The following is a 27,331-nucleotide window of genomic DNA, read 5'->3' as shown; positions in this document are numbered from 1 at the left end:
TGGCTTTTGTGAATCAGCATTTGTCAAGAAGTTCCTTAACTCACTAGTGAGAGTACCAGGAAGATGGCAACCTGGTTTCAAGAGCATTTGAGAATACCATAATAAAAAGCATTAAAAAAAGAACATTTGAAGGATATCGATCACATAGCCAGCCAGCTGAGATAAGTATACTACACTGGATACAGAACAATAAAGCTGTAACCTCTGTGGTTACGTGTCTACAGATATCATTTGCATCTTTACTGGGACAAAAATCGTTTACAGCTTACCAATCTTCTACAAGTTAACAAGACTGGGCCTAATTAATATTAAATATTTTTTTTAAAAAACCCTATGTTCTATAGAATTTGATAAACCTTGAATGGGCCTGTTTGAAAATGCTCCGGTATGACATTGATAAGATCTGTAATCACTTTTTTACCTGAATTCTAAGTCTTAGATAGTTTTTCTGCACAAAGGGAATACCTTCTAAGGTCAAGTATATTATTCTTAATATTAATTTTGCAGGGAAGATATCCTTTAAGTACCTATGAAAGTGTCCTTATAGAAGTACAGTTTTGTGGCAATACATGTTCAGTGTTCTTGACCATGGAATCCCCAAGTATGTCTTTTAAAGAGTAACGTGCAGAGCTGGATAATTTATCCCAGATTTGTCCGATTATTTGAAGGTCCTTTGTCCTTACATTTCCTCTGTCCTTAAATTTCCAAGACTAACTAAATATTTCATCAAGATTATTTTAAGGAGTAAGTTAGAAAGCCAAATGTAAAACATGGTGGATCTCAGTAACACTTGTGATTTTGAGCCGTCTGTAGTGTTCCCATTTACTAGATGGCTACTTTATTTTAGGTTTCACTGTAACTTGTAAAAGAGGCTGAGGAATTATCTTGAGAAGTTTTTCTTTAGTATTTCTCCTTAAATTATTCTTCATAATTCTCAAAACCAAGACTGAGGTGAGGGTCTGTCAGAATGAGTTTTACAAAGTTTACATTAGAAGAGAACAGATGGAAGATAGAAAACAAGTATTTTAGAAGAGTAAATCATTACTCCTATTGTAGAACTATAGAAATGGAGGAACTGAGAAACTAACTAGGTCTGACCAAATGTGTTATAGGATCCTCACACATCTGTCTAATATGTTGACTCATCCAGCTCATTTGTTCATATCTGAACGTCCTGAGACACTGCCAAGAGTGAAGGGTTTACGTGTTTATCCCACTGACTTCCCACCCTGCCCTTCCCCATTCATTAATACTACCGTGGTCTAGCTGTGCTTTCTCTGAGCATTCCTTGGAGCCAGGGAGTTCTTAGGGGGTCCTCGGGGACTAGGGACCTAGGGACCTAAGGATGCCCCTTGCCACCAAATCCAGAGAATCTCGGCTTGTAGTTGCTATTTCCATGCCTGGAATACTCTCTCTCCTGAAATGCACAGGGCTCATGCATCATTCCACTCAGGTTTCTTCCAAAGGTCACTTTCTCTGAGAGGCTTTTTCTGCATCACTCAGTCTATGCCACCACCATTCCCAACCCTGTCCATCTCTGGTCTTTCTCTCTCTGCCAGCCTCTCTCTGGTATCCTTTACAGCACTTACTGCCACCTGGCATCAGGGTATCAGTGTATTTGCTTGTTCATCCACTGCCCATGTGCTCTGTCCCCTATGAGAAATGACATTCCAGAAAGGACAGGAATTCTGCTTAGTTCAGTACTATATGTTCAGAGAGTAGAAAAACTTGGCACATCATAGGCACAACTATTTGTTTATGAGTAAGTGAAGACATTGAGATTACATCTAAGATTACACTTTTGCAATGTTCAGCTACTGGTGGGCTCTACCCTTAGACCCAGGTATTTCTCTGGGCTTATAGCTAGCATCACTGACTTCAGCCCCTCTTCCATTCTTTGTTTTCTAAACACTACCATGTCCTGATCTTCTATATCCCACTTGGTTCATGTCACTTCTCAGCTCAGAGTTTTTTCTTCTGTGACACCTCACTGCCTTCAAAATATAGTCAAGGGCCTTACAGCTGACATTTACTGCCTACCAAAATTTATCTCAAATGCTTCCCAGCATTAATTCCCAGTGTTTTTCAACACTAATTTCCTAAACAATTTTCTTTTTTCTCCTTTATGCGTTTATTTGTTCAGCCTTCAAAGACTCACTTAGATACTCTCTCTGTTGAGATGCTTTCCATGACCACATTGATGGAAAATATCCCCCTCCAGAGTAATTGATTGGCCTTATTCTGTTGGCATGTGTCACATTCTGACTTGTATAACAAGTGTTTGTACATACATCTCATTTTATTTACTAGCGTAAATATCTTCAGAATGAGAACACTTATCCACTTAGCAAAGTAAACAATTACTGAGCAATCATTGGAAAATGGATAAAAGAATGAGGAATTTTGTTTTACTTGTGCAAATCCCCAGTAAAATCTATTCCCCTGTCTCTGGCCTAGATTTATCTTATTCAGATGCTCATAAAAAGCAACTAATTAATAACAAACAAGCCAAGTATGTCTCAAGTATAAGATGTACACACAGGAGAACCATTTCTAGCTAATTTGGTTATGGTAGCTTTGGGACTGAGTCAGCCAGGAGTCAAGAGACTGAAAACCTGACTGTGACTTTCAATCAAATTATCAGATTCAGCCCAAGGAAAGCACAACAAAGAAAAACACAATGTTTCCTAGAGTATGAAAATAAAAACTCTGTTTTTTTCCTGTGCTATTTAGATAAAAGCAGAAGTTTGGTATTGGTTGGTTTGTTTTAAATGTGCTACTTAAAAATCATTGGTTAGCACTAACTCATGTCCATAGGCAAGCTTTTTTTTTTTAACTTTTCATTTTTATATTGAGGTGTAATTGGCATATGAGAAACCATACATATTTGAAACATACAGTTTCATAAATTTTGATGACTATAATATTCCCACAAAAACATCACCACAATTAAGATAATGAACATATCTATCACCCTCAAAATTATAGGCAAAATTAAAAATTATTCTATTTAAATAACATACAGTATTTCTATATGTTTTTATCAATTCAAATGCATTAATAGATTCATGTAATCACCACCACAATCAGGATATAGAACATTTCCAAAAAATGGGGCACCTGGCTGGCTCAGTTAAGTGATCAACTCTTGATCTAGACTCAGGTTGTGATCTCGTGTTGGTGAGATTGAGTCCTGCATCAGACTCTGTGCTGACAGCACTGAGCCTGCTTGGGATTCTCTCTCTCCCTCTCTCTCTGCCTCTCCCAACTGGTGCAAGCTCACTCATTCTCTCTCTCTCTCAAAAATAAATAAATATTTAAAAAAAGAACATTTCCAAATAACCTCCCTTATTTTATTCCTCAGTCCTCACATTCTCCTTTCCACTACCACTAATCTCTAACAACTACTTATCTGTTAGTTATCTCTATCATTTGGTCTTTTCTACAATGTCCTATAAATGGAATCAAAGTATGTACCCTCTGAAGATACACTTCTCTCACTCAGTATAATGCCTTTGATGTTCATACCTGTTGTTACTTTTTTATTAATAGTCTTTCTCTTTGTCCTTCCTTCCTTCCTTCCTTCCTTCCTTCCTTCCTTCCTTCCTTCCTTCCTTCCTCCCTTCCTCTCCCTCCCTCCCTCCCTCTTTCTCTCTCCCACTCTATCTTCCTTCCTTCCTCCCTTTTCTTTCCTTTCCTTTTTTTCCTCTTCCCTCTTTTTCTCTTTCTTTCTCTCCCTCCCCCTCCCTCCCTACATCCTCTCCTTTTTCTTTCTTACTCCCTCCCTTCCCCTTCCCTTCCTTCCTCTCCTTCCCTCCCTCTCTTTCTCCCTCCCACTCTCTCCCTCTTCCTTCCTTCTTCCTTTCTCTTTCTTCCCTTCTCTTTCTTTCTTCCCTTCTTTCTTTATTCCCTTTTTTCTTTCTTTTCTTTTTCTTTCTTTCTTTCTTTCTTTCTTTCTTTCTTTCTTTCTTTCTTCTTTCTTTCTTTCTTTCTCTTTCTTTCTTTCTTTCTTTCTTTCTTTCTTTCTTTCTTTCTGTTTTCTTTCTTTAATTTCTTTCCCTCCCTCCTTTTTTCTTTTCTTTTTCTGTTTCTTTCTTTCCTTTGCCTGCCTGCCTGGCTTTATTACTTCCTCTCTCACTCCCTCCTTTCCTATTTTTGTTCCTTATTATTTTTCCCCTTTTATGGCTAAGTAGTATTTCAATGTCTGGATAAACCATAGTTGGTTTATTCATTTCTGTGTTGAAAACACTGGGGTTGTTTCTTGGTTTGGGTGATTATGAATAGAGATACTATAAACATTTATGTACAAATTTTTTTGTGTATAAGCAAGCTTTTATTTATTTTTAAACTTATTTATTTATTTTGAGAGAAAGCACACACATGCACTTGTAGGGACGAGACAGAGAGAGAATCCCAAGCAGGCCATGCACTGTCAATGTAGAGCTCAATGTGTGGCTCAAACCCATGAACCATGTGATCATGACCTGAGCTGAAACCAAGAGTCAGACGCTTAACTGATTGAGCCACTCAGGCGCCCCAGCTTTTAATTTCTTAGAATTTTTAAAGCTTTATTTCAAAATTATTTCAAAAATAATAATGGACTGAGAACCAAATTTTTCAGTCTATTAAAGGATTTGAGATGAATTCTTAGGAAAATGCTGTCTCTAAAGGAAGTTGCCCATTTTCCCCCAGCTTCATAACTAAAGTGGCTCTATCTATTTGCCACTACCCTCCTCCCACTTTTCCAGATAACAAAATTCTCATGGACATTAGAAATTCTCTTGGCTCCATGGTAGGAATCCCCATTGCTCTGTTTTGATGTGTTACATGCCATTTTTTAAATAGGATACATATGTCAGAGCAAGTGATTTCACACATTCTAGAGCTGAGAGCATTTCTGTTCTAATTAGTGGAACATAAGAGTGAAATTGAAATTTTGCATTGGGGGAAAAGGTAAGTCTGAGAATAAAAGGGGAGAATTGGAAGAATGTCCCCTCAGCAATGGAGAGAATTGGAAAGAACAATTGTATGTTATTGTTGCAATTGGATTCTTGTAGTTCTTCAGATATGCGGATCTTGGATTTATTATTGGTTCATTTAATTATTTAATTCAACAAATATTTATTGGACCTACTAAGTGGCAGGTATTATAAACATATCTCTTCCACAATATTTTTATCCTATCAGCATCTTACATCTTATTAATATGTTATCATTGGGATTTTTTTTTAACAGGGGCCAATTTTACAGCTCGATCAAAGTCATTCGTTGTCTCACCTGCAACCATGTCAGAGAAGTCAACCATCATCTTGGCTGTTTCCCTGTGCTCAGTGGCCTCATGGCTGGCTCTATGCTGTCTGGTGTGCTGTTGGTTTAAGAAAAGCAAAAGCAGAAGTATGTAGATAGTTTTTCAGTATGAAAATATCAGGGGAGGTGGAAATATCATCATGTATACTCTATTAACATTTCTTTTACTTTCCCCAAAGAGAAATTTTTATGAAACTGCAACACAGTATACCACATGGAACCAAATTATTCAGTTCATACAGTAGAGTCAAAGATTGCCTAATCTTAAATAATAATAGCAGTAATAATGGAAGCTCATGCTTATTGAATATTCACCATGGGCCAGGTTCTAAGTACTTTATACACATGAATTTATTTAATCTTTACAACATCCTTATGAAGTAGGTGCTAAATACTATATCCGTGTTATGGAGATGGACCATGAGGTACAAAACAGCTAACTAACTTGCCCAAGGTCACACAATCAGGAAACAGCCAGCCAGTGTGGCTCCATACCCCACTCTCTTTCAAACACTATGTTCCCCTGCCCAGGTAATCTTCCAAAAAGTAAGTTCAAGACTCAGCTGGGAATGCTCTCTTCTCATTCAAAAGAGGGAAGAGAATGCTTGGTGGGTTTTTTTTTTCCTCTCTAGTAGTGTGGAAATCATGTTCTTGGACATTTTTCCAGAAGCAGATCTTTTTTGTGTAGGCTGGATACATGGAGAATCACTGAAGGAAACAAGTTCTGTGAAAGAGGCTTCTTTCTTTCTTCTTTTTTTTTTTTTTAACGCTTATTTTTGAGAAAGAGAGAGACAGAGCATGAACGGGGGAGGGTCAGAGAGAGAGGGAGACACAGAATCTGAAACAGGCTCCAGGCTCTGAGCGGTCAGCACAGAGCCCGACGCGGGGCTTGAACTCACAGACCGTGAGATTGACCTGAGCCGAAGTCGTCCGCTTAACCAACTGAGCCACCCAGGCGCCCCGAGGCTTCTTTCTTTCTACTCTGCTGTTAGAGGATGAGAGATACAGGTGCAGACCGGGTACTGGATCCCTTTCTCCACCCCATCAGATGAGTGGACGAAACATTTGTGATATTAGGAGATGGTAGGAAACCAAAGTGATAGGCAAGAGTGAGTACAAAAGAGGTGAAGCAAACAGAGAAAGTCAAAATAAAGCAAGGAAAGAGAACGAAGTCTGGTGCCACTACTAGAAGGTTCACAATGCTTGGATTTCCTGAGAGATGCCAGGGAGGGAGGTTCCAGGAGATGCCCTCTTTATTTTGAACCAAGCATCAGCCTGATATCTCTCCCTGTCGTGGTGGGGCTGGACAAACTGCAAGGAAACTCAAGGACACCTTGTTTTTCTCAAGAAGAATGGGATTTCATCCTGTCCACTATGATTTGTTGAATGCAAGTTGTGGTCTTTGCTTTAAAATCTAACGGAGTGTGTGTGTGTGTGTGTGTGTGTGTGTGTGTGTGTGTGTGTGTGTAGAGAGAGAGAGGGAGAGAGAGAGAGAGAGAGAGCGCTAAGCCCACCAGCTATGCTGGGACCTCCCACTAAGCTCTGCTTTGCTCACCCCATCTCTTCCCTTTTGTTCCTCAGCTATCGAGGAAGATTTTCCTACCATTACTAACATGTCATTACCTCAGTATCCTCTTTTTTGCTTTTTCAACTATCTGTGGACACTTTTTGCTATATTAAATTCCCACATTTTCCTGACTGGATGCAGACTCCTAACTTTCTTTACAAAAATGTAAAGAGATCATGAGGAACTTTATGAAAAAAAATGTACAGTAATTAGCAATGGGTGTGGGGGGTGAAATGCACGTAATCAGTTCCATATGAGTAATTTGCATTTTCTGCTTTTTATTTTCTTTATATCTTCCTTATAACATCCATTACTTTAGCATAAAAAGTATCATTCCCCATCTTCATCATGGGACACTATTCTCTGATTCAGCTGCACAGTCTATGTCAACAGATTATAAAATTTTGATCTCAGGACCTTGTTACACTTTCAGTAATTATTGAAAACTCCAGGGGCGCCTGGGTGGCGCAGTCGGTTAAGCGTCTGACTTCAGCCAGGTCACGATCTCGCGGTCCGGGAGTTCGAGCCCCGCGTCAGGCTCTGGGCTGATGGCTCAGAGCCTGGAGCCTGTTTCCGATTCTGTGTCTCCCTCTCTCTCTGCCCCTCCCCCGTTCATGCTCTGTCTCTCTCTGTCCCAAAAATAAATAAACGTTGAAAAAATAAACGTTGAAAACTCCAAAGAGATTTGTCAATGTGTGTTCATCTACTAATATTTCCAAATTAGAAATTAAAGGAGAAAATGTAAAATTTACTTATTTAGTTTAAAATAGCAATAACTGGGGCACCTGGGTGGCTCAGTCAGTTGAGTGTCCGACTTTGGCTCAGGTCACGATCTCGCGGTTCGTGGGTTCAAGCCCCACGTCGGGCTCTTTGCTGACAGCTCAGAACCTGGAGCCTGCTTTGGTTCTGTCTCCCTCTCTCTCTGCCCCTCCCCTGCTTGCTCGCTCTTTCTTTCTTTCTCTCTCTCTCAAAAAAAGTGAATAAACATTAATTTAAAAAAATATATATATATAATAATACATGCATTATATGTTAACATAATTAACAGTTTTTTTTTTTTTTAATTTCAAAAATGATGTTTGGGGGCACCTGGGTGGCTCAGTCAGTTAAGCATCTGACTCTTGATTTCAGTTCAGGTCATGATCGCACAATTCGTGAGTTCGAGCCCCATATCAGGCTCTGTGCTAACAGTGCAGAGCCTGCTTGGGATTCTATGTCTTTCTCCCTCTCTTCCTCTCTCTCTTAAATAAATAAACAAACAAACAAAAAACATTTTTTAAATGATGTTTTCAAATATAGATAATGACAAAAATGGCACTTTTATAGAACTCTTTAATGTCTGCTTAAGAAAAGTCAGCATTGGATACCTGTGTGGTTCCGTGGGTTAAGCATCCAACTTCTGCTCAGGTCATGATCTCACGGTTTATGGGTTAGAGACCCATGTCAGGCTTTCAGCTGACAGCTCAGAGCCTGGAGCCTGCTTGTAATTCTGTGTCTCCCTCTCCCTCTCTGCCCCTCACCCTCCTCATGCTCTTGTCTCTCTCTCTCTCTCTCTCTCTCTCTCTCTCAAAAATATATAACCATTAAAATTTTTTTTTAAAAAAGTCAGCTGGATTCTCTTAACAGCTTCTGTATTATATTTGCTGCAATGCATTGTTTTGACTGAAGTATATGAAGAAAATCCAGCCTCACAAAGATACATAGTAGAAGGGGAAGAGTATTTTAATAGCCTTCATAGATAATCGCAGATAATCCTATTTGATAGTACACCCAAACTGGCCAAGAGATGGTTCCTTAAAGGTACATCACAATGTACTCTTACAGTCCGTTACATGAAAATTAATCTATCATATACTTTGAGTGGAGACTTATCCATGCATGATTTTGAAATATGTGTTAGCTATTTGGAAAATATTGTTTCACTGAGTTACAAAGATGTTCCAAATGCTAATATATTGCATTCTGCAATTTTTTAAAAACTGCATTTGTTAATATTAAACTTTAAGAATTAGAAATATGCAAAATTTGTAGTTGATAGAAGTCAAAAATTCTAAATCTCCCATGAAAGCTTGAATTTTATCACTGGCAACAAATATTATCAATTGTTTCATACAAGTTACAGACTCGCTTCATTCACTTAAAAATCTGCCAGATACCCCAGAATGAATAGCCAGAATCTGTCTTTCGTTCTTCCAAGTTATTTTAGTCTAAAAATGGTGTTACATGAAAAAAAATAAGCTATTTGAGCTAAACTCAATCACAAAAGTGCTTTTCCTTGAGAAAAAATGATCATATGCCGTGGCCTGGCAGCATCTGACATTACATTACAAATTTATGTGTTTATCCTCTGCTATCCAAAGTAGAATAAAAGCTCTATAAGATCAGGTACCAGATCTTTATTACTCATTGTCTTTCTATTGCTTAGAATAGTTCCTGGCATGAACAATGTAAATATATTTTTGATTAATGTAGTTAATAAATAAGTGAATAGACTATAAACATCTCATCAGTCAAAAGTAGATTCTTCAAGGTACCTGGGTGGCTCAGTCAGTTGAGCGTGTGACTTTGTCTCAGATCATGATCTCATGGTTCCTGTGTTCAAGCCCCGCTCAGGGCTATGTGCTGACAGCTGAGAGCCTGGGGCCTGCTTTGGATTCTGTGTCTCCCTCTCTCTCTGCCCCTCCACTTCTTATGCTCATATGCGCTGTCGCTCTCTCTCTCTCCGTCTGTCTCTCTCTCTCTCCAAAAATAAATAAAACATTAAAAGAAATAGAAGTCTTCAGTCAAAAGCACACACAATTTCATGAGCTCTATGGATTGTACCCATGTCAATTTCCTGGTTTCGATACCATATTATAGTTATTTGGGTTGTTAACAGTGGAGAAGGCTGGTTTAGGATGCATGAACTGTCCCTTATATTTCCTGTGAATCTATCATTATTTCAAAATAAAAGGTAAAAAGAGTATTGTAACATTCCATACCAGCTCTGTCTAGTAAAAATAGAACATGAACCACAAATATGAGGCACATGATGTAATTTTCTAGTATCCTCTTAATCTATCAAAAGTTATTTCAACATGTAATAACTATAAGAATATTAGGTATTTTACAGTTTTTCAAAATCAGGTGTATATTTTGCACTTACAGCACATCTTAATTTAAGCTAGTCATATTTCAAATGTTCAGTAGTCCTATTTGGTGGCTAGTTTTACTGTATATGGCTACTGAACCAACCTTAAAGTTGCTGGTCAGTATATGGGATTGTATTTCATTATTCCTTAAGCTCTCAATATATCATGTGAATTCTATTGCATGTGTATATCACAATCATTTTGTGAGGGCATACAAGAGGAACACCTTAACCCTTAGGGCACGTTTGCAAATAAAAAAATGTCATTTTATCTAAAAAACAAGAAACATTCACATTTTTTTTTCATTATTCTAGAAATAAAAAGTGGAGATATTTCTGAATTCCAGACCAATGGTCAAAAGAATCACATCCACATCTCATCCAAACGTCAAGGATCACATGTAGAGACTGAAAAGGAAGACGCCATGATGGGAGAAGGTAAGCTTGGACAATGGGGATGATTTCCACAACAGAGACCCATCGTGGATGAGCTGTGGCCTCCCTCTCCACATGGTTGTTAGTTTCTGGATCAATTTAGTTGTTAGGCCCTTCTTTATTCTTTGTTACTTCTTCTCAAGGAAATTACACCCCAATACAGGAATATACAAGTCCATCTGATTCACTCAGCTATTAACCAATTATTCAAGTTGACATTTATAATTTTTTCTTAGTAGATGATAATTGGTTTAACATTTGAATTTGTTACATAGAGAAAGGGAAAACTAAAGCATAGGCATATAATCTTTCCCTTAGCTATTGTAAAGCTGCCAGTCTGGCAACATTATTGAATTTGGGAAAAAAGACAGTGGTGTTGCCAAATACCAACTATGCAAATTAAGCTGAATATGGAACCCTTAAAAATGAGTCAGCTCTGTGAAGCTCTGCTTTGTTGTTTTGTTACTTTTAGCAAAATGCATTATTTGCTTACATTGCACATTATGCTAGATGATTTTGCTTGTTATATTTCTATATTACCATTGGAATTGGTGCCAAGCAAAGAAAAGGTAAGCATTTATTCAGACCAATGATTTTCCTTTGCCCTTCTAAGACACAGAAAACAGGAGGACAGTGGGTAGAGCACAAGAGGGATTTGCCAAATATGGATATGGTGGATGAAAAATATTCATATAATTTTTATGAATCTGAAACATTTTGAAGCATACACTCTAGAAAGAGTAATATTTGTATTTATTCCAAGGAATAGTCAATTATCATATTTTCTGCTTGAAAAAAGAATATGAATTTTAATGATTATAAGTACCATGTTTAACTAAAATGTAGCAGTTCAATGTTGTTCTACCTCTAGTTCAGTGAACTCTGGCAAGTGTATGTGTGTGTGTGTGTGTGTGTATGTGTGTGTGTGTAGATATCAGTTTGTTTGCCTGTTTGTATTTTTTCTCATGGAGGAAATGAAGTTAGTTTTTTACAAATGTCCCAACAAATTAGCCAGCCATACTTCAGCCTGGACCTATGCCAGAAGGCGGAAGTAGGCTTGGAGTGGGTAGGTGTGAGAAGAAAGAAGATAGAAAAGGATGGGAATTTTTTCCAGATTCCATCTAAGACCACTTTGTTTGGTGTCTAGAAACCTCTTGTCTATATTATTGCATGTAAATTCAGCATAAGTGTTTGAAAAGGCTCATGTGAATTCAGCACTGTGAAAAACAGCATATTTAGCCGCATTCTTAAGCAAACAGCAAGAGTGATGCTAATCTCCCCCTAATCTAATATGGCTATCTACATGAATCTCGGTTACCCTACTTAAATTAACTACATTAAGCAGTCCACAATGCCTGGGTGTTTTATTAAGGAACATTTTTTATCTGGTGGCTTATTAATAAATTATCAGGAATGAGATAAGGGACAGGGTTCCTGCGGAAAAGTTTAGATTGAAGAGACGGGAGTATTAGGGGCCATTTTATTAGGACATCCAGGTTAAAAATAGAAAGATGTGTTCTCCAAATCCTCCCTTAGGGACCATAGCAGATTTGTTTCCTTATTTCCTAAGCTATGTCCAAATCTGAAGAGCATCAATTCCAAGGCAAGTAATGAGGCATCTCCTATTTTCTTCAGAAATTATTGCCAGCTACAAAACAACTAATTGTTGCAAGCTTTAAATAAATTTGGTTTATTTCAGTATTTCCGTGGCACTTTAGTTTCCCTTTTCTCTCTTTTTCTAAACTTTTGGCCTTTGCAAATAAAGGAATTGGCTCTGTCTCTCATAAGCACACTGCATTTACTAAGCAATACCATAGCACTAAAATTATTCAGCTGGTGGAACTGTTTCCACCATCCAGTATATTGAGACTGTAAACTCATCATGTTATGGCTTTTACCAAAAATTGTGTGGATATAACAGGGGTGGTGGAGAGTTACACTGGGGGAGGAAGGGAGTGGTGCATATATCCCTCATATTTTACCATTACCAGCCAGACATATAGAGCCATCTGAGTCAGCTTATAAAATTCATATTTGTGCTAGTCACTCTGCTAGTTAGATCTAATGAATTCTCAAGTTAGTTGGAGAGGCAGAAGAATGGGACAGTTCAGAGCATGAAAGCCAGGAGTCAGGCAGACTGAATTTAATCCTGACTCTCCTGTTGACTTGCTTTGTGGCCTCAAGGAAGTCAACTATCCTCTCTATGTCCATCAGCTCCCTCATTGGGAAAGTTGCTATAATAACACTGCTCACACTTATGGTTGTTGTGCTGATTAAGTGAGTTAATATTACTAACGTGTGCAGAGCAATTCCTGGCATATTGTATGTAAGATATATATGTGTTATTTATTGTTGGTTCTTGTTATTTAAGACTCAAAGCCTTCAAAGGCATGACTCCTTCCTATCTTTGTAACCTTACTTTGCAATTCACCTTTATGCCCACTGCCCACACTCACTACACTAGCTCACTCCTCCTCAGGTGTGTCTAATAACTTCCCACCCATTTCCCTGCACACTTTCTCCCAGTTGGATTCCTTATCTTCACCTGTTAAAACCTCCTGAAGCTTTTAAGCACCAGCTGAAAAATGTTTTTGTTTTGTTTTGTTTTTTTCTCATAAAGTCTTTCCCAGTCCCTCCTACTTCAATGAAAATGAGTACTTCCTCTTTGGGTTCCAAAATATTAAATGTGTGCCTCGATGGCAGTATTTTTTCATTTTTTTTTGTTTGTTTGTTTTTAAGAATTCATTATACATAGATGGCTCTCTGTTCCCATAGGCCAGTGTTTTTTTTTTTTTTTTAATTTTTTTTTTCCAACGTTTATTTATTTTTGGGACAGAGAGAGACAGAGCATGAACGGGGGAGGGGCAGAGAGAGAGGGAGACACAGAATCGGAAACAGGCTCCAGGCTCTGAGCCATCAGCCCAGAGCCCGACGCGGGGCTCGAACCCATGGACTGAGAGATCGTGACCTGGCTGAAGTCGGACGCTTAACCAAATGCGCCACCCAGGCGCCCCTAGGCCAGTGGTTCTTGAGAGGCTAGTTTTGGCCCCCCAAATAGAGTGGCCACCTTATCCTGGTTTTCCCAGAACTTTGCCAGTTTTAAAAATCAAAGCCTTGTGTCTCAACAACTCCCTGTATCCCAGACAAATGGGGACAGTTAGTCATCCAACCTCCAGAGGACATTTGCATTGTTGTCAGAGTTGTCACAGGGAGGGGGGACACTACTGGCATCTAGTGAGAAGAAATTAGGGATACCGTAAACATCTTACAATGCACAGGACCACCCCACAGTAAAGATTATTTGGCTCAAGATGTCAATAATGCCAAGGCTGAGAAACCCTGGAAGAAGCTATTGTCTTTGTAATATGTAGATGAGAGATGCTGGAATGGCTTACTTAATGTAGTTAGATTATGTCTCCCGATAAATATTGGATAAGTATTTATTTGCCTCCTGATATTTGTTTAATACTTTATTAGATCTTCTCTGTATAGTTAGTTGCAGAGAGGTGATATCTGGTCCCCTGTCTTTTATGAGTGTGCAATTTGGTTGGGACACAAGAATAATATTTTGGGTAAAATGAAAGAACAATTCTAGGCAACAATTAAGTGTAAAGCAATCACAACAAACAATATGTATTTGATGAACGTAAGGATTGGAGATAATTCCCCAAGAGTGAAAAGAATATCACTATCTTAAGTTACATGTTTAGTCCTTCAAGCTCCTAAATCATATCACACTGTTTCAAATCCCATTTGCTAAGGGCCTGGTTGTCCAGTTTGCACACACTCAGGTTTACAGAAATGCCAGGGAGGGAGTCTAGTTTTGCTCTGTCGAAGCTCCATTTTGTATTATTCCTTCTCAACTGTTCCCTTGCTCCCCTAATTTGGTTAACAGGGAGCAGATCTCCCAGGTGAGACACCTCAGAGTTCTCTTTACCTCCTGGTGCTCCCCATACCACCCTGTGCCCTTGCTCACCAAGTTTGAATAACAACACCACTGCAACCTCTTTGGTTTCCACCTTCCCCTATATTGTTTCACAGATATATCTTCACTTCAGTCTTAGTTAATACACCCATTATAGATGTCCACTCCTCCTGTCCTTCTTTTCTCTCCAGGACAACACTCCCCATACACAACTTCTCCCAGCTTCAAAATGACGTTTTCCAATGTATCTACACACCTAAAGTCTCTACTCCTTCCAATCCCAGATCAAATTCAGTTTCTGCTTTTTTTTTAAGCTAGAATAAATAATCCCCTTGTTTGAACTTTTATAACACTTCCCTCTTGTTCACTTAACACCTTTTATATATAATATAGTTATGGGTGTTCATGTAGTTCTGATCTTTTTGAATAAATTCTGTATATTTTCTAATTCCAGCAGCACTGTTACCATAGGGTGTTAGGATATTAGACTGCTTATAATTATTGTTATTGAGTGAATGGTGAAAGCAAAGATGAAATGAGACCTGTTCCTGCCCTTCTCCCTTTCTAGAGAAACCTGGATTCCAGCAGTTTTTTCAACTGCTGTAAAAAAGCCCCCTTATTTTTCTAAAAGAGACGCAGAAAGTTTATTCAGGTTCACAAAATAAACAACAGGATCATGACTGTACGTCTTTGGGGTCCTACCAATTGGCAAAATGTGACTGACTTGCAGGCAGAATGCTATCTAGTGCCACCTTAGTTTCCTTGCTATTGCCTTTGTCTTTGTGTGACTGCTACTGCTGCAGACCCCAGTGCTCCCTTCTCTAGACATCGAAGGTCTTTGGCCACTTTTTTTTTTTTTTTTTTTTTTTTTTGGTGAAACCTCTGTTCCCAGTGCTGGGAACTGAAAATTCATGAAAAAATGGCAAGATATTATGGATTTGTGACTAAATCATTAACTTCAGCGTTTTATGTCTACCACTTTAGGGTCCTATTGACTGTATACGGTGTATTTTATGAATATTAAATAAAAAGGACTGTGAATTTACCTTTGTAAGTACAGACCTATAAGAATGACAGGGAGAGGGAAGAAGAGAGCTGGCCACAAGATGTCCAAAAGCAGGGAAGACCAAAACAGCTCTGGACTAAAAATTGTCCCACGTTCCCAGGAAAGTAGAACTATATTTGGAAGTTATTAATAAATACCCTGCCCATGTCATATAATTAAAAATATATGAACATCTCCTAATTTAAAAATGTAAATAAAATCTAGCACTTAATTCCTTAAGAAAATTTTTAAAATGGGAATATTTTTTAAAATATCAAGGGTAAGAGACTTTCAGCTAAATAAGATGGAGAGTTCCAATGTTCTTTGTAAGCAAGATCCAATATCATGTTTAACAAGGGAATATTAGAAGAGGTACTACTCACATTAAGATAAAACAAATAACTCATTACCACAACTTTATAACATATTTTAGAATGCTAGGAAATACAATATAAAAAAAAAAAAACTAAGAGAATGTTAGAGAAAATACATGATTGTTTGTAGATGATATAACTGTTTAATACTAACTTAAAAGATGCAACCCATAAATGCTATAATTTATAAATAATTTGAATTGCTTACACAAAAATTATGTTGGCCTATGCAAAAATAATATTGTATAAGCCAGTGGCATACAGTTAGAAGGCATATTGAAATGCATAATAGTGACTAAAGATGATGCTGTCTTGGAAAACAATGTTAACAAGAGGTATATTGGAATTTTATATAAAAAATAAACTATATTGCATAGTTTAAAGAGCAGACTTGATTACATAGGGAATTGCACCATGTTTCTAATTGGATTGAGTAATATTGCAAAGAAATCAGTAACTCCTAAATTAATTTTGGTTTAATGCAGCTGCCATTATTTTATACTGAGTAGAACATCGTAAGATGATTCTAAAGTTCTTCAGATAATACAGAACAATGATACAAAGCCAATTTTTTTTTATTTTTATTTTTTTTTTACATTTATTTATTTTGAGACAGAGACAGTGTGAGTCGGGCAGGGCAGAGAGAAAGAGAATCCCAAGCAGGCTCCACAGAATCCAATGTGGAGCTCGAACCCACAAAGCTGTAAGATCATGACCTGAGCCAAAACCAAGAGTCAGACACTTAACTGACTGAGCCACCCAGGCCTCCCAAAGCCAAATTTTTAATAAGAAATTGAGTTTAGGCAGTAGGGATGGGTAGCTGAACCCGAGAAATAATATTTATGTTACTATTTTCAGACAATATAATACTGACATAAGAATATATGCAGATATTAGTTCAAATAAATGAGATATAGATATTAGATAAATGTAACATATGATAAAAGAGATAATAAAGATAAAACAACTGTTAGTCTTTAAATGGGGTTAGTAAATTTGACTGTTTACAACATTTATCAATCTAGACTCACACTTCAAAAATTATACCAAAGTAAACTCCATATGGATTCATGAGTGAATTCAGGTTCACTAAAACATATCCACTGCTAGAATATTATAAAACAATAAACACTCATGATATAATTTGGAATTAAAGGCATTTTTCTCTCATATTTTTAAAATTTCCGTAGCTTATTTGCAATGCATTACTTATTCAAAATATATGATAATTTTTCTCTTCAAGGAAAAAATCTACATTAATGAATCTTAATTATTGCATATACCTTCTTAAACATGTAGGCAGGACTGCTGCCCTGATTGACAAATGAGAAACCAAAGTGGAGTACATTCTTTTTTTTTTCCCCACTGTTAATGTGTCTTCTTTTTTTATGTTTTTTTTTCTTTCTATATTTATTTATTTTTTATAATTTACATCCAAATTACCACATAGTGTAACAATGATTTCAGGAGTAGATTCCTTAAGCCCCTTACCCATTTAGCCCATCCTCCCCCCCCACAACCCCTCCAGCAACCCTCTATTTTTTTCTCCATATTTAAGAGTCTTTTATGTTTTGTCCCCTTCCTGTTTTTATATTATTTTTGCTTCCCTTCCCTTATGTTCATCTGCTTTGTATCTTAAAGTCCCCATGTGAATAAAGTCATATGATACTTGTCTTTCTCTAACTAATTTCACTTAGTATAATACCCTCTAGTTCTATCCACGTAGTTGCAAATAGCTAAATTTAATTCTTTTTGGTTGCAGAGTAATAATCCATTATATATACATATACATTATATATATATAATGTATATGTATATATATACATACCACATTTTCTTTATCCATTCATCCATAGATGGACATTTGGGCTTTTTCCATACTTTGCCTATTGTGGATAGTGCTGATATAAACATTGGGGTGCATGTGTCCCTTTGAAACAGAATACCTGTATCCCAAGGATAAATAGTAGTGCAATTGCTGAGTCATAGGGTAGTTCTATTTTTAATTTTTTGAGGAATCTCCATACTGTTTTCCAGAATGGCTGTACCAGTTTACATTCCCACCAGCAGTGCAAAAGAGATCCTCTTCCTCCGCATCCTCGCCAACATCTGTTGTTGCTTGAGTTGTTAACGTCGGACACTCTGACAGGTGTGAGGTGGTATCTCATTGTGGTTTTGATTTATATTTCCCTGATGATGAGTGATGTTGAGCATTTTTTCATGTGTCTGTTAGCCATCTGTATGTCTTCTTTGGAGAAGTGTCTATTCATGTCTTTTGCCCATTTCGTCACTGGATTATATGTTTTTTGGGTGTTGAGTTTGATAAGTTCCCTATAGATTTTGGATACTAAAACTTTATCTGATATGTCGTTTGCAAATATCTTCTCCCATTCTGTCAGTTGCCTTTTAGTTTTGCTGATTGTTTCATTGAGCAGAAGCTGTTTATTTGGATGTGGTCCAAATAGTTCATTTTTGCTTTTGTTTCTCTTGCCTGTGGAGATGTGTTGAGTAAGAAGTTGCTGTGGCCAAGGTCAAAGAGGTTTTTGCCTGCTTTCTCCTTGAGGATTTTGATGGCTTCCTGTCTTACATTTAGGTCTTTTATCCATTTTGAGTTTATTTTTGTGTGTGGTGTAAGAAAGTGGTCCACGTTCATACTTCCGCATGTTGCTGTCTAGTTTCCCAGCATCACTTGCTGAAGAGACTGTCTTTATTCCATTGGATATTCTTTCCTGCTTTTCAAAGATTAGTTGGCCATATGTTTATGGGCCCATTTCTGGGTTCTCAATCCTGTTCCATTGATCTGAGTGTCTGTTTTTGTGCCAGTACCTAACTGTCTTGATGATTACAGCTTTGAAATATAACTTGAAGTCCGGGATTGTGATACCTCCTGCTTTGGTTTTCTTTTTCAAGATTGCTTTGGCTATTTGGGGTCTTTTCTGGTTCCATAAAAATTTTAGGATTGTTTATTCTAGCTCTGTGAAGAATGCTTGTGTTATTTTGATAGGGATTGCATTGAATACTTACATTCCTTTGGGTAGTATTGACATTTTAACAATATTTGTTCTTCCTATACAGGTACATGGAATATTTTTCTTTCTTTTTTTTAGGAGGGTTCTTCAGTTTCTTTCATAAGCTTTCCATAATTTTCCATGTATAGATTTTTCACTCTGTTTAGATTTATTCCTAGGTATTTTATGGTTTTTGGTGCAATTGTAATGGGATCAATTCCTTGATTTTTCTTTCTGTTGCTTCATTATTGGTGTATAAGGATGTGACCAATTTCTGTGCATTGATTTTATATCCTGCGACTGCTGAATTCATGGATTAGTTCTAGCAGTTTTTTGGTGGACTCTTTTGGGTTTTCCATATACAGTATCATGTCATCTGTGAAGAGTGGAAGTTTAGCCTCCTCATGGCCGATTTGGATGCATCTTATTTTCTTTATGTTGTCTGACTGCTGTGGCTAAGACTTCCAATACTGTGTTGAATAACAGTGGTGAGAGTGGACATCCCTGTCTTGTTCCTGACCACAGAGGAAAAGTTCTCAGTTTTTCCCCATTGAGGATGATATTAGTGTTGGGTCTTTCATATATTCCTTGTATGATCTTGAGGTAAGATCCTTCTATCAAGGTTTTTATTAAGAAAGGACTTTGTATTTTGTCAAATGTTTTCTCTGCATCTATTGAGAGGATCATGTGGTTCTTGTGCTTTCTGTTACTGATCTGATCACATTGATTGTTTTGTGAATATTGAACTAGCTCTGCAAGCCAGGTATAAATACCACTTGGTTGGGGTGAATAATTCTTTTAATGTATTGTTGGATTTGGTTGGCTAATACCTTGTTGAGGATTTTTGCATCCATGTTCATCAGGGAAATTGGTCTATAGTTCTCCTTTTCAGCGGGGTCTATGTCTGGTTTTGGAATCAAGGTAATTCTGGCTTCACAGAAAGAGTTTGGAAGTTTTCCTTCCATTTCTATTTTTTGGAACAGCTTCAAGAGAATAGGTGTTAACTCTTCCTTGGCTGTTTGGTAGAAATCCCCTGGAAAGCCATCTGGCCCTGAACTCCTGTTTTTGGGGAGATTTTTGATTACTAATTTGATTTCTTTACTGGTTAAGGGTCTGTTCAAATTTTCTATTTCTTCCTTTTTCAGTTTTGGTACTTTATATGTTTCTAGGAATTTGTCCATTTCTTCCAGATTGCCCATTTCATTGGTGCATATTTGCTCATAATATCCTCTTATTATTGTTTTTATTTCTGCTGTGTTGGTTGCGATCTCTCCTCTTTCATTCTTGATTTTATTTATTTGGGTCCTTTCCTTTTTCTTTTTGATCAAACTGGCTACGGGTTTATTTTGTTAATTCTTTCAAAGAACCAGCTTCTGGTTTTATTGATATGTTTTCCTGTTTGTTTGTTTGTTTGTTTTTATGGCATTGATTTCTGCTCTAATCTTTATTATTTCCTGGTTCTGCTGATTTTGAATTTTATTTGCTGTTCTTTTTCCAGCTCTTTAAGATTTAAGGTTAGGTTGTGTATCTGAGACCTTTCTTCCTTCTTTAGAAAGGCCTGGATTGCTATATACTTCCCTTTTATGACCACCTTTGCTGTGTCCCAAAGGTTTTGGGCTGTTGTGTTATCATTTTCATTGGCTTCCATGTACTTCTTAATTTCCTCTTTAACTTCTTGGTTAGCCCATTAATTCTTTAGTAGGATGGTCTTTAGTCTCTAAGTATTTATCATCTTTCCACATTTTTTCTTGCAATTGATTTTGAGTTTCATGGTGTTATGGTCTAAAAATATTCAACGTATGATCTCGATCTTTTTGTACTGGTTGAGGGCTCATTTGTGTCCCAGTATGTGATCTATTCTGGAGAAGGTTCCAGGTACACTGGAGAAGAATGTGTATTCTGCTGCTTTAGGATGAAATGCTTTCAATATCTCTGTTAAGTGCATCTGGTCCAGTGTGTCTTTCAAAGCCATTGTTTCCTTGTTGATTTTCTGTTTAGATGATCTGTGCATTGTTGTAAGTGGGGTATTGAAGTCGCCTACTATTATGGTACTATTATCAATGAGTTTCTTTATGTTTGTGAATAATTGATTTATATATTTGTGTGCTCTCACATTTGGAGCATAAATGTTTACAATTGTTAGGTCTTCATGGTGGATAGACCCCTTATTTTATATATATATATATATATATATATATATAATATATATATAATATATACATATTTTATATATATATAATATATATATAATATATATATTATATATATGTAAAATGCCCTTCTCCATCTCATCATACAGTATTTTAAAGTCTAGAATGTCTGATATAAGTATGGCTACTCTGGCTTTCTTTTGTTGACCAATAGCATAATAGATGGTTCTCCATCCCTTACTTTCAATCTGAAGGTGTCTTTAGGTCTAAAGTGGGTCTCTTGTAGACAGCATATAGATGGATCTTGTTTTCTTATGCATTCTGTCACTCTATGTCTTTAGACTGGAGCATTGAGTCCATTGACGTTTGGAGTACTGAAAGATATGAATGTATTGCCATTATGATGCCTGTAGAGTTGGAGTTTCTGGTGGTGTTCTCTGGTCCTTTCTAGTCTTTGTTGCTTCTGGTGTATTTTTTTTCCCTGTCTTTTCTCCCCTAACAGAGTCCCCCTTAAAATTTCTTGCAGGGCTGGTTCAGTGGTCATTAACTCCTTTAATTTTTGTCTGGGAAACCTTTTATCTCTCCTTCTATTTTGAATGATAGCCTTGCTGGATAAAGAATTCTTCACTGCATATTTTTCAGATTCAGCACATTGAGTATATCCTGCCACCCCTTTTTGGCCTGCCAAGTTTCTGTAGATAGGTCTGCTGCAAACCTGATCTGTCTTCCTTTGTAGGTTAAGGACTTTTTTCCCTTGCTGCTCTCATGATTCTCTCCTTGCCTGAGTATTTTGTGAATTTGACTATGATATGCCTTGTTGATGATCGGTTTTTGTTGAATCTAATGGCAGTCCTCTGTGCTTCCTGGATTTTGATGTCTGTGTCTTTCCGCAGGTTAAGAAAGTTTTCTGCTAAGATTTGCTCACATAACCCTTCTACCCCTTTTTCTCCCTCTTTACCTTCTGGGACCCCTATGATTCTGATGTTGTTCCTTTTTGATGAGTGACTGATTTCTCTAATTCTTAAATCATGCTCTTTTCCTTAGTCTCCCTCTTTTTTTCTGTTTCATTGTTCTCCATAAATTTGTCCTCTGTATCACTGATTCACTGCTCTGCCTTATCCATCCTTGCTGCTGTGGCATCTATTTGAGATGGCAGCTCAGTAACAGAATTTTTTCATCCTGATTAGCTTTTATCTCTGCAGAAAGGGATTCTAATCTGTTTTCAACCCCAGCTAGGTTTTTATCATGATTCTAAATTCTGGTTCAGACATCTTGCTCGTATCTGTGTTAAGTCTCTGGCTGTCATTGTTTTCCTCTTCTTTCTTTTGGGCGAATATAAAAACAACCACATAAAGGATGCTAGGGGTTTTCTGGTCTGGTTGTTGAGCTTGATAGATGAGAGAAAAAAGGGAATGGTAACAAAAGGAAAAAAGAGGAAATGTTTGAAAATTTGAAAAAAATGAATACAATGAAATAGAATAAAATGAAACATGGAAGTAAAAAAATAGAATTTGAAAAATTTACACAAAAGTAAAATATATAGTAGAAAAAAATTAAAAACATTTTTAAATTTTTTTTCAACGTTTTTATTTATTTTTGGGACAGAGAGAGACAGAGCATGAACGGGGGAGGGACAGAGAGAGAGGGAGACACAGAATCGGAAACAGGCTCCAGGCTCTGAGCCATCAGCCCAGAGCCTGATGCGGGGCTCGAACTCACGGACCGTGAGATTGTGACCTGGCTGAAGCCGGACGCTCAACCGACTGCGCCACCCAGGCGCCCCAAAACATTTTTAATAGAAATGGAAAATAAAAATATTTTACTTCTCTTTCTGTATTCAAGAATAAGAAAAGGAAAATTGAATAGATGGACCAGCAAACAGATTGACATACAATTGAAATACATTGGTTTCCCCTAGAAGTTGAACTATGAAGCACTTTATAGTCCATAAACTAATCAGGCAGAGAGACTTGTGTTCCTGAAGAGTGAGGTTGACCCAGTTAGGTGAGGCTTAGTGTAATGGCTCTGTTTTCCACTAGATGGCACTGACTAGCTTACTTGGTGGATTGTTGTGGTGCCTATAGGTGTGTATGTGCATGCGAGGGAGAGGTGAGAATGGCGTCACCCAGCTACCTAGTGTCTAGTATCAGAATTCTGTGCTCTCCTCAACCAGCAATTGTGCATCACTCCTTGGTATCTAGCTTCCATCCACTCCCTGCTTTTACACTGTCCGTGACCCAGCTGTCAGGTTGCCATGCAGCACCTCCCTCCTGAGTTTTATCTCAGATGAAGCTGTGTTTCCCAACCCCTCAATTTTGAGGGACTGCATATTTGACCTGCTCAGACCTTCTGGGGGAGGGTCTCATTGAGCAATGGCCGGCTGCTCTGCCCACACCCAGGAACGTTTGTGGGACCATGCTGGTGCCAATGCCTAGAGACTGTGGCTGGGTGCCAGCCCACCCCAGAAAAAGTTTGCATGATCATGTAGCAGCATCGTTTCACAAATTATGGAAAATCACAACACACGTCTGGAGCCAGGCTTTACACTTAATGTCCTTGTTTGATCACCAACGAATGTGTTTGTTATCCCAGGTCCACTTTGTCCTTTGCCTGTGGGGAGGCCGCACAGCCTCTACCAAATATCCTCCCAGCAGGGGAACCGCCTCTCCTTGTGTGGCCCAAGGACCTTGCTCTCCATTCCTGGGGATTCACCCTTCCCACCAGAGCACCACCAGATATCGAGCTGTGGAGTTTGACTCTGCACGCCCCCTGCCTATAGAGTCTTAATGGAATTTAAACACTCTCCTTTCTCACTTTTTTTTTTTTTCAGTCCATTGTATACTCTTTCTTTTCTCTCCAGCTGCTTTTGGGCAGGAGGGAGATTTTCCATACTCTCCTGCCATCCCCATCCTCTCTCTGCAAGCAAAAACAGCTCCCTGCCCTCAGTGGCTTACTCCCCGAGTGCCCCCGCTCCATGCCATGTACTTGCAGAGTTCTCTGGTTAAGGTTGTGAAGATTTGAGGATTAATACAATAATCAGTTTTCTAGGTGTGCAGGATGGTTTAGTGTTATCTGGCTGTATTTCAGGGATGAGAGAAGCAACAAAGCTTCCATGCTGTTCCCCCAACTTGGCCCCTCCCAGTTCAAGGGTGGAGTACATTCTTTATGTTGCTTGTTCAGTTGTCCATCTGCCTCAGACCCTATTTAGGCTCCAAGATCCATGTGGTTATATTGAACCTTCTATGCTGAATCCAATTCATCCAACACGAAATGCAAGACATGAAGACTGGGCTGGGAAAATATGAGCAGTGAGGGTAGTGGGAGAGTGAGGAGAGATTCACTCTTAACGTTCCCCTTGCAAAAGAAGCCAGTGAGTAGTACTCACACAAATTTAAAACAATCATAGGCACACCGTATATTTTTTTGCCCAAGAAAGTTTTGGAAGACAAAGGAGGTTAAGAGTAGCTGGAAAAGTTATAGCTGACTATGGTGAACCTGAAAGGGTCCAAAACCATGTAGTCTACCTTTTCATAGATAAGTGATATATGTTCCTGTATTTTATTCCTTTTTTCCAGAAGCTTGGTAAAATCCACCAATGGGACTCTATGTGGCATGGAGGGGCAACATGAAATCTTATCTTTCCATTTTAATGGGGACTCAGCAATAAGGTGGAGGTAAAGGGGAGACATGCCAATTCATATGTTTTGATATTCACTAGTCTTCCTTCCCTAAAACCCAAACTTTCAGCTGAATGCCTTAGGACACATATCTGCTATAAATTCATTTTTTATCTAATTTGTCTGAGATCTAAGCTTCCTGTGGCGTTCTGAGATCAAAGGATCTGATTCCTTCTGATGTCAGCACTGACATATAATGTGTGCTGACTTAGTTCTGTCTATAACCTCACAGTGGGAGGCGGCCAGCCTCCCTGGGCACCTTTACACAGTGCACTTTCATTTTGGCTAGGGAGCCTGTCAGGTATATTGCTGATTGGAGCTTCCATGTAAATAATTCATGGGAGATTTTTAAATGTTTTGGGCCTGTAAAGGAAAGATACACTTGTGTTAGTCTTTTATGAATAGATGCTGACTTGAAGAACAAGGGGGAACAGATTTCCAATGACGATCTTTCAAAAACATGATACCAATATCTTTAATGGGTTGAAAATAGGTGACGTGTTGTGTTTAATTCCTCTTCTATGAAGTGGTATTGGTTTTACCAAAGAATAAAAATTCAAAGCCCTGTTTTTCCTTTAATAAATTGCCAGGTAGGAGCAAACTTAATATTCTTGTTCTTTGGTTAGTTGCTCATCTCAATAAACTACGTCTTTTCCTCCTAGTGGGAGCAGTAATTATGGAGGTGACACCAAGCTCAGTACTTGGCATAGGACTGGGCATAATAGGGAGATAAGTTGATGGCACAAAAAGTTCCCTCCTGGTAGGAACTCAACATCCCAATAGGAAGACGAGGCTGTCATACAAAGAAAGGTGACCAATGATTGAAAGAGTTGTCCAAGTCAAATGAGAAACTCCAGTCAGCAAGTATTGAGGCATACATCAATATAGTATGAGTTAAACTGACTGAGCCACCCAGGTCCCCTAAAATTGTTTTTTAAATCGAGCCATAATACCTTAATGTTTATAAGAAATAGATTGATACACCTCTCTACACACAATGTGTTGTGACAATAAGGAGTGCATGAGTTAGGAAGTATTTTCTGAAGGAAGTGAGGCATTTGGGGAGATGAATAAAAGGCAGAAAATGCTGAAGGATAAGATGAAATGTTATTTCAGGCTTCGGGTGTTTTTTAAGGTAATTCTTACAGGTGGGAGCTGTGGTGATTAAGGGAATGAGTTCAGACTTTTGGGCTCAGAGGAGGATGCAGTCAGAGACTAAGCACTATGTGTACATAAAGTACTTAAAAGAATTGGACTTGAACACTCAGCTATATGGACTGTAAGATGTCAGAGTTATAAATATACTTTTTGAAAACAATGCTTGTAATGTTTAAACTAGTATGTACAGGGCCAACATGGTGGAGGAGTAGGGGGATCCATACGTCCCACGTCTCTCAAACAAAGACGTGTAGAAGCCAGAGGAATTTGAACACCAGAGCCTGGGAGGAAAAGAGACTGAATCTAATAGGAAGAAAACGGGAAAGCTGGAAAAAAGATAGGGGGGTAACTGTGAACTGCGAACTGGGGGTGATAAAAAAAATAAAGGCTGCACTGGCACAGAGGGGAGGGACCCCCTTCTGCAGAGAGGCAAAGGGAAGAGAAAGAACGGCTAGGGAGGTGCGGGCCCATAGCTGGACAGGAGAAAGACCTCAGACTGAGACTGAGAGGGATCCAATCTCTAGCTGCAGGGCTTACTTCGGACTGGGGCCAGCTCCCTGTTTGCACACCTGGGGAGGAGGGGAGCCAGCCCTTGGTGTGGTAGTAGGTCAGAGGCTCAATATGCAACTGGAGAAAATGGTTCCCTCCCTAGAGGGCTGCACGACAGCACCAAACCTGCCTGCATCCAGGGCTCAGTCTGCAGGAGGAAAAGGCAGCCATCTCCCTGGAGTGCTGTGGGAAAAGACAAAGCCTGCCTGCCTGCGTCCACCATCCCATGGACTCACGGTGAGGGCAGAGGCTCTCAGTCAACAGTAAGAGAAGGTGGTTCTCCCTGAAGTGCTGTGGCACAAAGCCACCGGGACCACACATCCCCACACTGAGAGGTGCTTCCCCAGGGCCAGAGTGCATGGAGTGGGACTTTGAATCCTAGCCAAGTGCAGGGTCAGGGGAGTTGGTGGAGTGAGAAGGACTGCCCCGTCTGCACCCACAGCACAGTGAGGACAACTCAAACAGAGTCCACTGGGTCTGGTTCCGTGGAGAAGAGACTAGGAGATCACCATTCCCTGCCCCCTACGGCCAAGGCCAGGCCTCAGGGATCACTCCCAGGGCCCATAGTGGAGGTGGGTTCAGAAAACGCCAAACTGTGTCCCTTTGAGCTGGGTAACTGCATATCCACTAGAGCAGCACACCCTGTGGACAGCTACTACCTACAAGCGCTGCAGCACTGGCTGGATTAACTATTCTCCTTCCTCCCTTTTCTCCTCATCTCTTCCTTAGCTGAGGCTGGTTACTCTTGTTATTGGTTTGTCTAAACAGACATATTTAATTCAGTCTCTTGATAGATGCTCTACACCTCGGTATTTACACTCCTTTCTCTCTCTCTCTGGAATAATCAAGCCATATAATTTCTCTGGGTAACTTTATCTTCGTTTCGTTTTCCCTGCCTCCTTCTTTATTTTCCTTTCTCTCTCTCTGGATTAAGCCTCTTAGTCCCTCTGCCTAGTCAATGTTTATTTTTCTATTTCCCCACTCCTGTCATTTCTCTCTTTGTATG

General features: G+C 38.6%; 1 protein-coding gene and 1 long non-coding RNA gene across 8 annotated transcripts in view; one reads left to right on the top strand and one right to left on the bottom strand.

Annotated features, from left to right (window-relative positions):
- Positions 1–27,331, bottom strand: part of LOC147580980 (uncharacterized) — a 283,220-nt gene that overhangs the window by 35,346 nt on the left and 220,543 nt on the right. The window contains exon 2 of the long non-coding RNA XR_015251286.1: positions 5,278–5,365. This is a non-coding gene — a long non-coding RNA (uncharacterized LOC147580980). The remainder of the gene's footprint in view (positions 1–5,277; positions 5,366–27,331) is intronic.
- The window catches only part of PKHD1 (PKHD1 ciliary IPT domain containing fibrocystin/polyductin), a 494,091-nt gene that overhangs the window by 451,028 nt on the left and 15,732 nt on the right, over positions 1–27,331 (top strand). For all 7 annotated transcript variants that reach the window (XM_086707056.1, XM_086707061.1, XM_086707057.1 and 4 more), the window contains 2 exons: positions 5,236–5,394; positions 10,320–10,442. In XM_086707056.1, the coding sequence (XP_086563182.1) occupies positions 5,236–5,394; positions 10,320–10,442 (282 nt within the window). The remainder of the gene's footprint in view (positions 1–5,235; positions 5,395–10,319; positions 10,443–27,331) is intronic.

The sequence above is a fragment of the Puma concolor genome, chromosome B2, assembly GCF_028749965.1.
Source record: "Puma concolor isolate L17-30 chromosome B2, mPumCon1.1.hap2, whole genome shotgun sequence".
Classification (NCBI taxonomy): Eukaryota; Metazoa; Chordata; class Mammalia; order Carnivora; family Felidae; genus Puma; species Puma concolor.
This window is presented reverse-complemented; position numbering and strand designations above follow the sequence as displayed.